The sequence below is a fragment of the Corvus moneduloides genome, chromosome 9 (genome assembly GCF_009650955.1).
Source record: "Corvus moneduloides isolate bCorMon1 chromosome 9, bCorMon1.pri, whole genome shotgun sequence".
NCBI lineage: Eukaryota > Metazoa > Chordata > Aves > Passeriformes > Corvidae > Corvus > Corvus moneduloides.
In genome coordinates this window covers 30,866,630-30,885,135 of record NC_045484.1, presented here as the reverse complement: position 1 = coordinate 30,885,135, position 18,506 = coordinate 30,866,630, and the positions used below count along the sequence as shown (strand labels likewise).

The following is an 18,506-nucleotide window of genomic DNA, read 5'->3' as shown; positions in this document are numbered from 1 at the left end:
GCATCTCCATCACTTTCTTGTTTTCAAAATCACGGAATCACAGGATCATTGAGGTTGGAAAAGACCTTCAAGTCCAGTCTGTGACTGATTCCCACCTTGTCCCCAGCCCAGAGCACCGAATGCCACGGCCAGGCCTTCCTTGGGCACCCCCAGGGACGGGGACTCCAAACCTCCCTTGGGCAGCCCCTGCCAAGGCCTGAGCACCCTTTCCATGGGGAAATTCCTCCTGATAAGCTCATAAAATTCAGAGGGAAGGGTAATAACAGCTCTTAGCAGCTATACTGCAACTTCCCTCCAAGTCCCTCAGGACGCTGAGGAGTGATCATTAATTACTCATTGCATGGACAAAAAGGTACAACAAAGAAGGTCAGTGACATGCTCCCAAGCTCTGCAGTCCAGCAGGAGCTGAGCTCAGGATACAACCATGGTGCAGAGCTCAAACCCTCCTGGAGTTCACAGGCCACACTCATTATCTTTAAAATGTGGTACTTTCTTATTAAAATAATCTCTAGGGAAGCACCAATTAACACGAGCAATGAAAGCTACTAAAAAACTACAGCTTGGCAATATGACCAACACTGACTGATTGACTGGTAAAAACCCTGGTAAAAGCACAAAACATCCCAAATCCAAAGAAGTGTTTAATGCACCGAGGGAAATCAACGGAGTGTTCGGGCATTGTGGAAATCTGGAGCATTCTGGGACAGCTGTGTTTGAGTCACCTTAGGCAGAGGTGGCACAGAATCCCTGAATGGTTTGGGTTGGAAAGGACCTTAAAGATCATCCTGTTCCAACCTCCAGCTGTGGGCAGGGAACAGATCCCAAGAGCATAGGGAAGGGAACAGATCCCACGGGCACTAGGAAGGGAACAGATCCCACGGGCACTGGGAAGGGAACAGATCCTGTGGGCACTGGGAAGGGAACAGATCCCGCGGGCACTGGGAAGGGAACAGATCCCACAGGCACTGGGAAGGGAACAGATCCCACGGGCATTGGGAAGGGAACAGATCCCACGGGCACTGGGAAGGGAACAGATCCCACGGGCACTGGGAAGGGAACAGATCCATTGGGCACTGGGAAGGGAACAGATCCCGCGGGCACTGGGAAGGGAACAGATCCCGCGGGCACTGGGAAGGGAACAGATCCCACAGGCACTGGGAAGGGAACAGATCCATTGGGCACTGGGAAGGGAACAGATCCTGTGGGCACTGGGAAGGGAACAGATCCCACAGGCACTGGGAAGGGAACAGATCCTGTGGGCACTGGGAAGGGAACAGATCCATTGGGCACTGGGAAGGGAACAGATCCTGTGGGCACTGGGAAGGGAACAGATCCATTGGGCACTGGGAAGGGAACAGATCCCGCGGGCACTGGGAAGGGAACAGATCCATTGGGCACTGGGAAGGGAACAGATCCATTGGGCACTGGGAAGGGAACAGATCCCGCGGGCACTGGGAAGGGAACAGATCCCGCGGGCACTGGGATTTCTGCCTCATAATGCAGTGGGAATGTCCCACAGACCTTGTCTGCTCTCCCTCCAGCCTGGAGGGATGAAGGGATTGATGTCCATCCCATGGAACCACCAACTTTGCCACATCAGTGATCTAAGTCCCTTAAAACAAAAGGAAAATGCTCCCAGGAGAGAGGGAATGGGAGGTCATTAGCATGGGAAGCACAAACCCCTCAGCACCACAGCATTAACAGGATTATTCTCCACTCAGGGCAGAACATCCTCTCTACTTGCAGCAGACTGAAAATAAAATCTGGCTGTTTGGTATCTTTAGTTCTTACCTAGCAAATAAAGGGGACCACATCAGCTTAAAATGCACAAAAAAAGGAAGACATTTCCTTGCCATTTCTCTTTTCAGGTTCTTTGACTGCACAACTCGGAGAACTGCAGAGGGGGGCTCTGATTTCCAGTGCTTCACCTTTTGCTCAGCATTTCCCTTCAGCATTCCCTCAGGACTGGCACTGAAAATAGCCCAGTTTCACCTCCTGCATCTCCTCCATTATCAAATATGCCAATATTTGGGTTGGAAAGGACTGCAGGGCACATTCAAACCGCAGCCAGACACTCTACAACCAAATATCCACACTGAGGATAGTCTGAGTTCCACATCCTCCACACTTTAGCACTTACTCAAGTTTCCCAGACTGGCTGTGACCACGATGTTCTCTCCACACTCGGCTCAGAGTAATTACCCTGCAAAAACCACTATCCCGGGCTTTCCCCACTCCTCTTTGCCACAGTATTTTACACTTCCCACAGTGCCTACAAATCCCACTGGGATCCCAGGCTGGGACTGCTGAGTTCTGTGCAAAAATGCAGCTTCTCATGAGAAGAATTCCCTGCCTTGATGGAGCAAGGACTACCAGAGATTCCTCTCCTCATCCCCCTCCAAAATCAAGTTTTTCTCTAAACTGCTGCTTCCTCCTGCAAGCAGAAGGGCCACGGGACTAGAAAACATTTAAATCCTTCTTTTTATGTCCAGTCACCAGGATTTAATCGTTCTGGGGGTGAAGTTGTTTTGTATAAAGAGGCTGAAATTCTGGTATTGAAGTTTTTGTTGTGAGTTGAAGAACTTGAAAAATGTCATTTCAAAGTGGACATGTGAACACTCAGTTAAAGCCTGGATGAAATAACTTGCCCAGTCTCATTTTACCAAAAACATTACAATAAAGGAGTTCATCATTTAAAGGGTTTGGCTTTTTTTAATCCCTGCTATATTAAAGATAAACTTCTCATTCCTGCAAGGCCATGAGCTGTATTTATTTCCCCACGAGAGTATGTGGATTTAAAAGTGCTCATTTTCCCCATAAAACAATTGGTTTTGAAACTCAAGCTCTGCTGTTCTCCTCTTCACACAGTTGTGCTCATGTTTCCTCCAGCGAGTGTTAGTTCAGTAACACCCTCCCCAGGGACCACCAATTTTATCCTAACTCTGCTTTTTCCCCGTTTTTTTTTCTTTTTCCTATGGCCATAGCAGACAATCTCCCTGCAGATAAGCCATGGCTGAAAAATCCAGACTTCTTCTCTTTAAGCACGTTCTTATTTTCCATCCACTCAAGCTCTAAGAATGCCCTGCAGATATTTCCTCAAGTCTTGGTCCTTGCCAGGACACACAGTAGATGAATTTTTTTTAGCCTAAACCTCACCTACCCCAAACTTTCTACGCCCTCAGTGCCTGTAGTTTATTCCTACCTCCTCCTCCCAGAAAACCTGCCCTTGGAAAGGTTATTCCATCAGAGGACCCCAGTAAAAAGCTGATTGTGAGATGAGCTGCCTGCCCAGCCCAAAGCTAAAGGCTAAATCTGTCAGAAAACCTCAGAGCCCCTGGCAGGGCCTGAAGGGGCTCCAGGAGAGCTGCAGAGGGACTGGGGACAAGGCATGGAGGGACAGGACCCAGGGAATGGCTTCCCACTGCCAGAGGGCAGGGCTGGATGGGATCTTGGGAAGGAATTGTTCCCTGTGAGGGTGGGCAGGCCCTGGCACAGGGTGCCCAGAGCAGCTGGGGCTGCCCCTGGATCCCTGGCAGTGCCCAAGGCCAGGCTGGACATTGGGGCTGGGAGCAGCCTGGGACAGTGGGAGGTGTCCCTGCCCATGGAACAGGGGTGGCACTGGATGGGCTTTGAGGTTCCTCCCAACCCAAACCATCCTGGGATTCTGTGATTATGATCCTATAATTCTGCATTAATGAGTGGATGGAATGATTTTGCTTTTCTAAAGTGAGCATCACCACTAAACAAAGACCCAGCCTTGATCCCACACTTCATGGAAGAAGCAAAGAACCCCAGAAATCTTTGTGGAATCCCTTAATTCCGGACACAGATTGGGAATAAAAGTGGCCAAGTGCCCACAAACTGGCATTGCCAGGTCACTCCAAAACTATCTGACCCCAAATCCTGCTGCAGACTGGAAAAGTTGGAAAGCATGGACATGACAGCATTTGAAATGCTCATTGTCTCTAATTATAAATATCTCACAAGGCAAAAAGGACTTTTAGGAAGAAAGCCCTGTGTGACAGAGTTTATAAAACTTCAAAGGGAATGCGATATGATAACACTTAGCACTTCTAGATACCACTTTACATCTTCAAAGCACAGCCAAACCATTAACTAATTAATCTTCAAAGAACAGCACAAACAGGCAGGGGGAAAAAAAAAGGAACTACTGAACATAATTGCTCATTATAAAAGGGTTTCTTACAGCCCTCCTCTTTAGCATTACACTTGCCAAGCTGCCGACCTCGGATCTCATCCCACAAAAGCCAGGGAAGTTTAATTTTCAGTTCTCCTCTGACAAGTCCCTCCATTAAAAACCTTCATGGTGAAGAAACAGCACAAAGAAATGTGTTTACTGCGCAAGTGAAGACATCCTCTAACTCTCCAGACAGATTTGATCCAGGATTTTCCAAGTCAAACTTGCAGCTCCTGTGTTGTCACCAGAAAGAAAAGCTCTGCAGCTCAACCACAATTAACATTCTGCTGGTGGCATGAGCCAGGACAGAGCCCTGCTCAATCCTTAGGACTCTGAAGGGAAAAGAAGTAAAAAACTCGTTCATTTTAAGGAATGGGACCAGATTCCTCAATTAAAAGGATCTGGAAGGAGGGGAATTAACTCTTCTGCTCAAAATACCTCCCAACCATTTAAACTCAGCCAAAAATCAGTTTAAAATACAGCAATTTAAGGAACATGACCAAGGCATTCCACATTCTGGACTCAATGATCCCTTCCAACCCTGGGTATTTTATGATTCTAATATTTTAAATGATCAACACCTCGAATAAAACAGACAAAATTTATTGGGCAACTTGGTGCCATCTCTGCATATTTCTGGGGAGGAGCGCTCTGCCAGAGCTGCCTGACTTGGAACAGACATTTCAGCACTTCGAAGGATGAGAAGGAGAAAGATTTACTGGTTCCCTGTTTATCCAAAAGGAAAAAAACCTCCAGAGGAACCTGATAACATAATGCATTGGCTCTGGGGAAGATTTAATAAATGAAGGACTGTTCAGAGTGGTGAGGACAGATCTCTTCATCTAACTACCCAAAGCCTGTGCCTCCATCTGGAGAATAAAGACTTTCTCCTTATCTATTTTGTACTAATGGCTAAAAGTAATCCAGATGCAAAACTCCAACCAAGATAAAACAGAATCTTTTTAAGAACTTAAAAAACATTGAAAAAGCTACCTAGTATCAAGAAAAAACAGTGGTAAAAGCATTCTTTTTTAAAGGCTCAGGAGAGACACACCCATCTCTTTCTCCCTCCCCTAAGATTAATGTTTATTTTAATAAAAAACCCAGTAATACTGGAAAAAACAGATTTGAACGTTCCAGGAGCTCCATCACCCTTCTGAACACCCTGCTCAGGGTGGAATTTGGGCTTGCTGTCCACACCAAGGGCTCTCCCAGGCTCTGCTCCCGTGGCTTTGCCAGAGCCTGCGGTGCAAATTCCATTCCCTTCCAACACCTCCAACTTCACCACTCCAATCCCACTTTTTATACTGAGCATGGAGCAGGCCAAGATTAACATTTCCAGAACTGAGAGCGAGGTCGAACAGAGCAGAGCTGAAATTAATGTTTTGCCAGGAGCTTTTTATAGGCAGGATGATTTAAACTGCAGAACTCACGTGGGAAAAGAGGGATACTCATGGGAATTCTGCCTTTGATGTTCAGAATGAAATGATCGACCCATTCAGGAAGACAACGATGAGAACACCCACATTTGTGTATCCACAATTTTTGGGGCTTTTAAAGCATAAAAATAAGTGAGGCAGAGGTAGAACTTAAACCCAAAGTGCAACAGATACTCCTCAGCAGCTCTGCATGAGGACACTTATAAGAGAAGAAAGAAAATGATGGGATTAGGGGAAATTATTTCGTATTTGATCCTTGTCTTCTTTCAGAGGTGGTTTTAGTTTGATGTGAGTATTGATAGATTTATTGAGAATTGGCTCCTCTGCAGAGCAAGGGCTCTGCCCTGAGTACCCTCAAAGGTAAGTGGTCCCAAAGAAAGATACAAGTAAGAGTTTCAAGCCACAGATGACACTTTTAAGCCCCATTTCTAGGCTGACAGCGTGTTCCCAGCTGGGGGGATGCTGGGGCACTGAGAGCACTCCATTCCTCTAACCAAAACTGCTTTTCAAGACATTAAAAACCATTTAATGCCCCACTCCATTTCCATCCCCAGCCTATCCTAAGCCAATTCTTGTCCTAACCCATGAATTCCTTTGGGAATCCAGGGCTGCCACTGGATGGGCTTTAAGGTCCTTCCAACCCAACCCCATCTGTGATGATCTCCCAGACTCAAACACAAGGACCAAGGACATTCCTTGGATCTCACCTACACAAAACTTCTCTCTTCACAAGGTGTGCACCCAGCACCAACTTCTGTTTCTCAAATTAACCATTTCCATCCCTGCCTCAATCCTCTCTTTCCATCCCAATTCTCTCTTACAGACATTTCCTCCCTAATCAAACCTCCCCCAAGGCTGTTTTTGTAACAGGAGAGCCAGAGGAGAGTCTGCTGTCAATAAATCCCTGTTCTTACTCTCCCTCCAATTCCCTCTCCTCTCCTGCTGCCCTTTCCTGCCAATGCCATGTTTTGAAGGTTCTCCTTTCATCAGGAATCTTTCAAGCCAGAGGCAAGGGAAGAGGAGGCACTTGAGCCTCACTGCTGAGCCAGGACAGCAGGAACCTTGAACACCCACTCACACTGTTTTTGTGGGAATTCAAACCAGAAATTTAAATCATGTTTACAAGAAACTGCAACTTATTTGCTTTTCATCACTCAAAAATAAGGAACATTTCTTGAATACTTTTTTTAACCTCCAACTTCTGCAGTAGAAAAAGATTTAAATTCAATTTAAATAAAAACCATGAAGTGATTCATTCAATGCCTTGCTCTCACAACAGTGACTGTAAGCTTGCTTTCAAAAATTATTTTGATTAATTAACAACTGCATGCGATTTTAAACATTATTTTAATGAGCTGTTTGGGTTTGGTTTTTTGTAATAAAGAGATGAGTAAAACAAAGCTCAGCAAATCATAATGAGTGAACAAAGAGTGCCTGGCTTTAGGATGGAAAACACCACACAAATCACGGCATGTCAGGAAATCAGCCTGGCCAGCACCTGCATCCAAGATGTGGGATACAATGGATGGGATGGAAAAGAATCTATGGGGACTGTTCACTTTCCTTTTATATTTCATTAGAAATCCAGAAAGCAGAGCTATAAGAAGAGAAACAGTAAGGGAATTCATAAAAATTTGGGGTTCTTTCTCCCATTTGTTGCAAGATGGTGAGGGTGGAATGACAGGTCTGCCACTTCATCAGTCAAGTTAATAAAATAAATCAGACTTTTCTTCCACAAGAGCTCTGAAAATTAAAATAAAATAAATCCCAAGGCTGCTTTATTCCCCCTGAAGAATTAACAAACAACCCTCACCCCAAAACGAAATCCACAACCAAAGTCTATTAATGGTCCCTAATTTACAACACCGAGCACCATAAAAAGTTGAAAAGTCAGATGGAACAGCTGGGCCAAAGTCTGACTGAACCCAACTGAAATCCCTGTATTAATCCACACTGATCAGAATGAAAAAAAAAAAAAAAAAAAAAAAAAAAAAAGAAAAAAAAGCCTTGCTTCACCAGAGGCCCAAAAGCTGTATTTTTCAGGGATAAGTCATGTCTATTCTGGTTCTAAGCATATTTCTAAGTCCTTAAACGTGTCGAGAAAATGCCCTGACAAGACAAAGAAAGGAAATATTTTAAGATGCCCTCATATTTGGTAGCTTTTGCATATCACTGCAAAGGCAGCCTCACATGAGCTGAACTCAGCTAAGATGATCAGAGGAACTTCCCTGTGCGGCCCCTCCAGCAGCTGACACTGCTGATGCCAAAGCAGACAGGCCAGGAAGGAGAGTGCCTCAGAAAAAGAACTAAAAAGAAAGAAATAAAAAGTGCAGGAACCGCAACAAAATTATCCATGGTAGGCTGGAATAAAATCTTCATGACATTTCTATAAAGTACTTAGACTAAGGGCATTACTTTAGGTATCAGCTTTCAATCATGAAGTCTCAAATTAAGAGCAGGGTGACAGTTGCAAGGAGAAATAAAAGCTTGTTGCTATGGCAATCAATGCAAATTCCCTGTGCCAAGGAAATGTTCGAGTCTAATGGGGAAAAAAACCCTACAAGAGAAGGAAAAAAACCCCCAAAGTAGAACTGTGCTGCTCACCAGAATTTAAGTCACGTCCAGGATTGAAGGCTCTGCTGTTGACAGTGGTCGAGAGTCTATCGCAGCTGATGGTTCTGGAAACGTTGGTGTTGAAATTCCCATCAAATCTGGAAAAATAACAAGAGGATCAGCAATCAAACTTGATTTATTAAACCTACATTTACAATGAAAACACAGCTTTTTCATATTTCAATGTAAATTGTTATTTGTAATAACACAGTGGTGTTGAAACTCCCATCAAATCTGGAAAAACAACAAGAGGATCAGTAATCAAACTTTACTTATTAAACCTGCATTTACAATGCAAACACAGATTCTTTATGTTTCAGTGTAAATAACTATTAATATTAAGACATTGGTGTTGAAATTCCCATCAAATCTGGAAAGATGACGACAGGATCAGCAATCAAATGTTACTTATTAAACCTACCTTTGCAATGGAAATTTAATTCTGCAATGTAAATAATTATCTGGGAAAATCCAACTTTATCTATCCTTTTTAAGAGGCATGGGGAAATTGTGGAACCCAAGCCTAGGGGGGATAAGCTCATTTGCTTCTGCTCTCTGCACTCATCTGTTGCATTTTCCCCCACAATAATCCTTGAAAGGTGGGACCATGAGAGTGGTGCTCGTTCAAGTAGATTTGAACAGCAGAGATTCCAGCTGGGGAACGTGCTCAGCATTCCAGTGCCACTGGAAGTGCTCCCTCCTGTTGTGAAACCAATCCTTTTCTCACCAGAATCTTTCAGCAGTACCAGGAGCTCTTCTTTCTCTTTTGAAAAATGGCCTTGTGTGCAGAGGAATTTCTCTTTATGCCTTTATGAAAATCATCTGATCGAGATCCAGTTGCCCAAATGTGGCTGCCCCCGGATCCCTGGCAGTGCTCAAGGCCAGGTTGGACATTGGGGCTTGGAGCAGCCTGGGACAGTGGGAGGTGTCCCTGCCCATGGCAGAGGTGGCACTGGGTGGGCTTTAAGATCCCTTCCAACCCAAACCATTCCATGATCCTGGGATTCCATGACAACAGAACAATTTTAAACCTATTTTCTGTACCAAAATTTGAGGATTTACACTCCAAACAGCAGAAGGAATCTGACAGTCTGAAGTTTTGTTGTATTTTGATTAGGTTGAATAATTCAAACACATTCATGACTCTAACACAAAAAGTATTCCAGTGCATAGTTCTAATAATAAAATTATAAAATAGCATTAAACCAATGCCTTGAAATTTAAATACAAAATATTTTAAAGGGTTGTAACTGTGAACATTTCTGCAGCTTTTGAGGACCTAAATGCAGTTTTGTATCATTTACACAGGTCAATTTTATTGGATAAAATTTTTGTGACCTTGATTATTCAGGTGACATTTGACAGTGTGATTACTCTTGTAATTAAAAACCTACTTACTTCCTATCAAAGAGTTTTCCTACCACCAACCTATTACTAAGAAATGATAAACCCAGGAAGTTCCAGCTCCTTAAACCAACATGGTGCCTGGTAGGGCTGGAAAACACTGATTTTCTGCTCCCATGTTTGCTGTAAGGGCTGGTTTAGAGTCACAGACAATAAAACAATTCCCTTCCAAACCATCCCCTTGAAACAACAATTAGCAGCAACAAACCCCACAGGCAGCTGGAACCCGTTACCACGAGGAAATTTCAACTTATGACCACAGGAAGAGAGGCTTTTTAAGCAAACTAAACCTCTCCTAATTCAATAGAGTTCCTTTGAGCCCAGCTCAAAATAATTTCATTCTGCAGGGATGCAGATGCAGCATGGGCTGAGATTTGTGAGGTCCTTGGAAAACTTTCACAACTTACAAGTGAAAAAAACCTAAGAAAAAAAAGAATATCTATTAGTAGGCTCAAGATCAGAATCTCTGTAGGTGATTGGATCCAATACCAGAAATTTTAGCCTTACAAAACCAGGCAGAGCCTCCTCACAAGCTTAGAAATTTGGCTTTTAAGTATAAAATCCACTTCCTGAGAAGTCCCTATTAAATTCCTTAATGATTTTCTGCATTACAAATAAGTAAAATTATCTTTCATGAGAACTCCTAACCACACCTCAGCCACTGAATCCTTTGGTCTTAACATCAGATTATATTTTCTGATTCTTGTAGAGTCACAGAAGTCTCATTTTGCACAGTCAGAGCCCATCAGACTGGGAGCTCCACTTGTAAGAAGCTCTCATCAAACTGAATTCTGGAATATGCAGAATGTGACCATTATTTCTCATCCACGCCTTAATTTTAATATCATCACTGCCACACAGAAATATCAATAAAAACAAAGCCTCCTTAAACTGGCAGGTTTGAAAATTAGTTTAACTTACATCCATAAACACTGTGGGCATCTTAAACTGCGTTTTTCCTAAAGAAGATAAATGAAACTATCAGTGAACAGTTAATTACTGAGAAATCAGCATTTTTTGATCCCTTGTCAAACCAAGATTTAAGGAAAAGTTAAGGGAAAAAAAAGGAAAAAACCCACGTTTATTTGGAAGTAATTATTTGCTCTCCATCCACTTTCAAAATTACACAGAATAAATGCAGAGTTTAAACCTGCTCTACCCATTTTGGTCAATATTTTAATATAAATATTGGGGGAAAATCTATTTCTAAGTTGCAAACCTTCTACCATAGAGATACAAATGTAAATGGAGAGTGCAAGTTTTGGCATCAGAGATTCCCAGAGCAGCCTGTCCACAAATTCCCTCTCTCATCCTTGGATAAATTTCCCACAGCTCAGCCTTGTGCCACAGTTGGGTTTCCCTACATGAACACAAATGTTGAACTCCTTTTGCCCTCCACCTCACATACACAATTAAGAACTTGCTCATCACTGGAAAAATACCACAGAATTGTGAGAAACACCCAATAATTGTGGCAACTGCTCCATTTCTGCTTGACGAAAGCACTGGGGGCTCCTTGGAGGACACAGATGTTTGGTGCTTTTGGTATTTTAGCCCAAACAACACAATCACAGCACTCCATCAGCTGGGGTTTTGATTCTGGAGTCAGAGAGGGGGAAAGATGATTATGGAATCACAGAAGGGCTGGCACTGTAAAGCTCATTCCATGCCACCCCTGCCATGGGCAGGGACACCTCCCATTGTCCCAGGCTGCTCCCAGCCCCAATGTCCAGCCTGGCCTTGGGCACTGCCAGGGATCCAGGGGCAGCCCCAGCTGCTCTGGACACCCTGTGCCAGGGCCTGCCCACCCTCCCAGGGAACAATTCCTGCCCAATCTCCCATCCAGCCCTGCCCTCCTTTGCCTTAAAGCCATCCTGCCCTTGTCCTGTCACTGCACATCCTTGTGCCAAGGCCCTTTGATCTCCTGCATTATCCTTGCTCTCCACAGTCAGGAAGAGAGGGACAGACAGACGGACAGACGGACACACAGGTCTCCTGTCCTCGTGCTCAGCCCCAGGCTGCAAGATCAGGCTGGCTCTGTCAGACACCCAAAGCAGCCAGACCCGGAGCCCTGCACAGGCTCATCCCCTCTGCTGGAGCTGTTTGTTGACACTATTGGCAACCTGCTCCCGGAGAACTTCCCAAGCCCTCTCCATCGAGGAAAAGACATTTCCCAGGAATGCAGCTCTTGGATGGAGGCTGTGGCTTTTCTTATCACGGTTAAAATGTAACCACTTCAAAAAAAACACAGCTCTTTCCAAGAGAGCAGAACTGTTGTTGATTTTTTGTTGGCTGAAGGATTTCCAGCCTAAGATTGATTGATAACGGATGGGTTCCACAAAAATTGTGTTTATCTTGGGGCAAACCCAAAAAACTGCACATTAAACATCTCCATCCTAAAGAAATATTTCCGAGCAATGCTAAACAACAACCCCACAGTGAAAAATAATGACTTTGCAGGATGTAAACTAATTGTCCCAGAGCTCCCATCAAAATCTATTAGTGATGGCAACAGGATACCTTGTTAGCAACGAACATTATTCATTTATTGCATTAAAATGCTTCAACATGCTCCAAAAATCATCCAAGGCCTCAGCTTTTTTCAGGAAGCCAGTGTTAGCTACCCACCAGGAAGATGGATTCGTGCATGCCTAAATAATCTGCAGCAGAGCTAGAGAAGGGAGCAAAACAAATTCCTGCAGCCCAATCCCATCCCTCCTTCTTACAGCACACAAGTAGCAAAATGGAAATACAGTTAATGGGGGAAAAAGTAGAAATAAAAGATGAAGAATTGTTTTAAATCCCATCAGTTAAAGACCAGACCTGCCAGCCTTGAGCAAGGGCTGGCCCAGACTGGGCTAGGTGGGATGTCTGCCTCAAATCTCTTTTCAGGTGCTGTTTGTCTTAAAATTGACTTTTTGCACCTTGCAATGGAGTTTTTGGTTCCCACGGCACAAGGAGACCTGGAAAATAGAGCAGCTCCCATGACCAGTAAAAACCAGCACCAGGAACTGGGCAGAGGCAGCACTGTGGCAAATCCACACTGCAATATTTGTGATCTTTTTAATGACTCTGGAGAATTTTCCACATACTTCTAAGTCGGTTTAATTCAGAATGCATTATTCATATATTTGAGCATCTTCCCCACTAAAGCCACAATTAAAACCAAAGCCTTGGCACTGCCAAGTGGCCTTTCCAAGCAATGTTTATATTCTCAGCTGTAACTCCTGCTTTTACCTTTCCTACCATAATTATACCTCATACATTTTCCACTCAGCTTTCGAACTGCAGACCTTCCCATCACTCGCTTCAGAAGAAGTTAAAATTCCAAAAATATTTGTATTTTAGTAGTTGAAAACAAGCACTGATCAGCACCTTTTCTCTGCACAGAGGAGCCAATTCTTACCAGTGCCTCCCTTAATTCTTACCAGTGCCTCCTTTTATTTTTACCAGTGTCTCCCTGAATTTTTACCAGTTCCTTCCTTACATTTTTACCAGAGCCTCCCCTAATTTTTATCAGTGTCTTCCTGAATTCTTACCTGTGTCTCCCTAACTTTTTACCAGTGTTTCCTCTAATTTTTACCAATGCCTCCCTTAATTTTGACCTGTCTCCTTTAACTTATACCAGAGCCTCCCTTATTTTTTACCAGCATCTCCTTTAATTCTTACCTGTATCTCCCTTAAGTTTTACCAGTGCCTCTTTTAATTTTCACCAGTATCTCCCTTAAACTTTTACTAGTGTTCCCTTCAGTTTTAACCAGTGTTCCCTTCAGTTTTAGCCAATGTTCCCTTCAGTTTTCACCAGTGTTCCCTTCAGTTTTCACCAGTGTTCCCTTCAGTTTTCACCAGTGTTCCCTTCAGTTTTCACCAGTGTTCCCTTCAGTTTTCACCAGTGTTCCCTTCAGTTTTCACCAGTGTTCCCTTCAGTTTTCACCAGTGTTCCCTTCAGTTTTCACCAGTGTTCCCTTCAGTTTTCACCAGTATCTCCCTTCAGTTTTTACCAGTATGTCCCTTCAATTTCTACCAGTATCTCCCTTCAATTTTCACCAGTGTTCCGTTCAATTTTTACCAGTACCTCCCTTCAATTTTTACCAGTACCTCCCTTCAATTTTTACCAGTACTTCCCTTCAGTTCTTACCAGTATCTCCCTTCAATTCTTACCAGTGTTCCCTTCAATTTTTACCAGCATCTCCCTTCAATTTTTACCAGTGCCTCCCTTGATTTTCACCAGTGCCTCCCACTTTTGCCAGGACCACGACTACAAGGCGGATAAAAACTTCTCTTGAGAGTTGACCCAAAATGTTCCAGGTGACGACATCACAACCAACACTTGGGAAGTCCTCCAGAATTCTTATCAAAAACCCCACACCAAAATTCTTTAGATATAATTTGGTGTGGTTTTTTTTTTTACTTCTTTAAAGCCAGCAAAAGACATTGGCTGAGATTCCCTTCCAAGACAGGCCCCTTCACCCCATCCCCCTTTTCGCTGCCTCCCTCTCTTCCTTCTGGATTCCCTTTAATGAAGAAGGGATGGAAGCTGCATCCCGAGGGAGCAAACAGAGCCACGACTCCCACTTTGATCTGGTCCCCACGGAGCTCCACGCTCCCTGCCTGCCTTCCCAGATCTTCCCTTGATTGACGTTGGCTCTGATGTACAAACTGCTTTGAACTTCACACATGAAATTCCCATCAGGCCGCACTCATTTTTATTCTCCTTCAACAGGATTTACGAGCGGGAGATCAGCGAGTGGAGGAGATAAAATGAATTTGCAGGAGCTTTGAATCTCACATCAAAACGGCGCTCGAGTGAGCTCCAATTGGATTTTGCTCGGCCTGAATTTACAGTGTAAATCAACTTCTTTTGTGCATTTGGAGTTTAGGGAAAAACGAGGGAGCTGTGGATAAAAATGGCACTTGAGCAGCTGCTCAGGGCTTCATATTGTTTTAATACTCATTTTTTCCCTTCCTCTCTGTTCACGCAAATTCAAGCCGACATGAATATGCAAATGAAATTACATAAGTTCACTCAAAATTCAGCATTTCCTTTGAAATTCCCAACCAGGCCTTGTTTGCTTGATTGCAAGGCAAGATTTTAACTTATATTTTACATAAATACTTAAATATAGGGTGCCCACTGCATCTAAACAGAATGCTGGAAAACAATGTTTTTATGAATAAATTCGGGGAAAAAAAAAAAAAAAGCTACTGATGTTACAGCTACACAATTTCTTCTGGCAAGGCACCAAAGTTGGTCCAATTATTTCACATAGTCTTGAAAAAGTCCAAGTGCAGCTGCTCTCAGACGTAAAGAGAATGTACTGTTGGAAGGAGGTTTCAACCCAGGAACACAAACTATCCCCATCCTCTCTTTTTCATGAGGAATTTCTATTCCAAACCCCACATCTTCTTGAGGAATTTGGCCACATTAGAAATAAAAGCAAGAGGCCGGGAGAGAGATTTCCTGAATACCTGCTGCACTTTATGGACAAAAGCTGCCAAAGCCCAGGGCTGTGCACACTCCCTACATCTCTGTGCTTTACTGCAGCCTGAAACTCAGTCAGAACAGCAAATACATCTTAAATTTCATTTATTGTGGCCCCCCCACTCCTCCTCTGGAAGTGCAGCTCTTCAGCTATTGCAGCAACCCAAGGAACTGAATGGGATTCCCGTTATCTCCCACTTAACTGCTCCGGAGAGGGAAGATAAACACAGAAAGAGCTGTGATAAAACTGAACTGCATTAGCAAATATTTAACCATCTGCTTAAAAAAAAAAAAAAAGCAAAAACCAGACCACTTCTGAAGGCAGTATCACAGTCAGGGAGTAAATGATTTTCAAACAGAGGTTCGTAAACTCCCTTATTCAAACAGCTCTACTAATGTTTGCAATGCAGCACTGCCAAGTAGGGTGTTTTACCAACAAATATTTCTCCATTCCAGCTCCTTCCACAAATTTGGGTAAATGCATTCCCTAAGCTCTTATCAGCATAGTTAAACAAAGAGCAAAAATAGATTTCCAGCTGCCTGGAAAGGCGGTGTTAAGCAGCCAAAGTGGGAGCATTAATGAACACCAGTGCCCCTGAACAGATGGATTTGGAGACCTGGGGCACCTTCCCATAAAAACCCAGCAGTGAAATTCATTTGTGGCCCCGGGGTGGAAGCAGGGAGGAAGGGGGATGATTCCAGCAGCACACGTGAGCCATGTCCAACAAGGAGGTGCAGTGAGGGACACTCGGGGCAGCCTCCTGCAGCTGCCACTTCTCTTCTTGCTCAGATCCCAAGGAAACTGGAACTCCCTTCTCTCCCTGACCTGAGATCATGAAACGCTGAAGCCCATCGGAGTGATGGGTCTTAAAACCGGGCAGAGAGGAGGATCAAGATCAGGTTTTGAGTCCCTTTAAAAGCATCATCTGGTTTTCTTGTTGGAAAAGCTGCAGGAACAGCTGCATTTCTTCACAAATGCATCTGAATAATTTGGTTTTTTTCCTGGAAGGTGATCCTATGCAGCCATTGCTGTGTTGAGAAACCACTGGCAGGTGCTCTATGGCCCCTAACACAACCAACTTCCCTGGCAAACTGGAACTATGGAAAGCTACTTCTGGAAGCCTCCCACATGAGAGCATCAATCACAAATCCAGAAAAAGGCATTTTTTACAATGGGTAGAAGACAAATACTCAAACATTATCCACTTGTTCCTAGAGTGGAAGGAGTTTGATTTCCTTTCATCGGCAAATATTCAATATAAACCCCTTCTTTATCTGCCTGGTGCCATCCAGGCCAGCACCATCTCTATGAGGAAAGTTATTCCAGTCGTCACTCACAAGTCACACCATGCAGACCTGCAAAGGTAGAACCCCCTAATGCTTCCAAAGCTGCATCCCAAAACTCATTTCTTAAATCCCTGTTTAGACATTTCTCACAGCTGACACATATTCCATAAGCTTCCATTGCAGCTACTCAGAATGTTTGATAAATAAGTTCTGTTTATTCTTTCCCTCCCCTCTTGCTGCCCCATCTGCCCATTCCAGACCCAAGATTTCCTCAATACTTGCCGAGGGCTTCCAGGCAGGAAAACCAGGACACAAACGTATTTATCCTCTTCAGGAGAAAGACACTTTAATTCAAACACTGTCTGGTAAATAACCACCCAATTCAATCACGATAGGGGATGTCTGGAGACAGCATGAAATCCATTTCTCATGGCTTCTTCCGCAGCCTTTGTTGGTGAGGAAACACAAAGGCTCATTTTTCCAGCAGGGATTTCTTCCAGGATTAGAAGAGGCATGTCACCTGACATCCATTTCCTTATCTCCCATCAGCTCGCTAAGAGCCCGCAGCACTTTATCCATATGAACTCTGCCTGCTTTGGAGCAGCCTCTGGTGCTTGGGAAAAGGAGCTGGTCCCCAGGCTCTGAGCCCAGGGACACAAACGCAGCCTGGATGGCTGCGCAGGGAGCAATTTCCACACCAACCATGTGGGAGCTCGGAAAGCTCCGCTCCCTGCCTGCCCTGCTCTCCTCCTGTGCCATTCCCAAACCCTGATGAGGTAGAGCTGAAAATGCCAACAGAGATAACTGGAAGAAGGATCAGCAAAAACTAAAGGGGAACACGAGTCCCTGCCCTGCTCACCGCTCCTCAGCAGTCCCTGCACATGTATTTAGGTGTGGGATTTTTTCCTTGAGTCCAAGCACACATTTAGAGCCTTTGGTAAAGCAGCTGAGTGTAATTTTATCAGGAAATGTTTGTTGAATTAAGGCCTAGGAAGAGTCCCTTGCCAAAACCACTCAGTAGCCACCAACAGTGCTGCCTCATCCAGCTGGGTTTGCATATTCCAATTTATTTATTTTCACCACTTCCCAAACCAAGGTGGTTCCATTGCACAACCCTGCCTTGGAGGGGGCACAAACACACAACTGCTGCTCTTACACCAGTGAAACCAGAATGTGTTGGGTACAAAACAGCAACCAAAAGCACAGCCAGGCTGGGAATTTTAATCCAGACTGGAATCACATGGAAACTCATTCATTTGGGCTCTTCACCGCAAGAGCCAACACCATGGAATAACAATAAAATAAATATTGCTTTCCCTGTCATATCCCACTACTCACTAAATGAGCAATTTAAATGCCAGGTTCATTTTCTAACCCAGTTTGTGCTTTGTTAGGTCCTATTTTCTATCATTTATTTACAGTCATCAGGTGTGGAAATCCAACAGTTTATCCCAAGCAACATGACAAACCAATGCTCGGATTTTCAGGATAAATAAAAGCAAACTCAGGGATAATTTTGTTAATGGTAACAACGAATACAAATTGAAGTCAGCAAGCCATTAAAAGAAACTCAAAATAAAAATCCTTTCACTGCAGAATAGTACATCCAAGTTAATTTTCCCCAAAGCAATCCAAACTTGCAGCATTCCCAACACAATGTCAATAAGCTGGACAATAAGAGGTTGAACACCATGTGACAAACAGCCTTAAACACCGTGGGAAAAACCTTCAAATCTACCTTAAAAATACACCCTGAGGATAATGCACTCCTGACACTGTTCTTGCCCTAAATGTTTGCTCAAATAAAGAGGCTACATGAGGAAACAGCCAGAAAAAGAACACACAGAGTTCAGGAGTTGTAACACAAACATTTCACAACCCTCCGGAACAAAAACCACAGCCCCGGGGACACAGACATGGCCAAGGCACAGTCTAAGGCAAAGGATCTCGTGGAAAAAGCAATTTTCACAGACAAATCTGGCTCTTTTTTCACGTGACCTCTTCTGCAGCAGCAGTTCATAAACGTTTTAACCAAAATATTATCATTACTGTTGCTTTAACGCCAACATTAAACACTTTAAAC

The 18,506-nt window shown here is 43.8% G+C and overlaps 1 protein-coding gene across 5 annotated transcripts in view; it reads right to left on the bottom strand.

Moving 5' to 3' along the window:
* Nucleotides 1-18,506, bottom strand: part of CACHD1 (cache domain containing 1) — a 90,784-nt gene that overhangs the window by 33,668 nt on the left and 38,610 nt on the right. For all 5 annotated transcript variants that reach the window (XM_032117513.1, XM_032117510.1, XM_032117511.1 and 2 more), the window contains exon 4: nucleotides 8,242-8,348. In XM_032117513.1, the coding sequence (XP_031973404.1) occupies nucleotides 8,242-8,348 (107 nt within the window). The remainder of the gene's footprint in view (nucleotides 1-8,241; nucleotides 8,349-18,506) is intronic.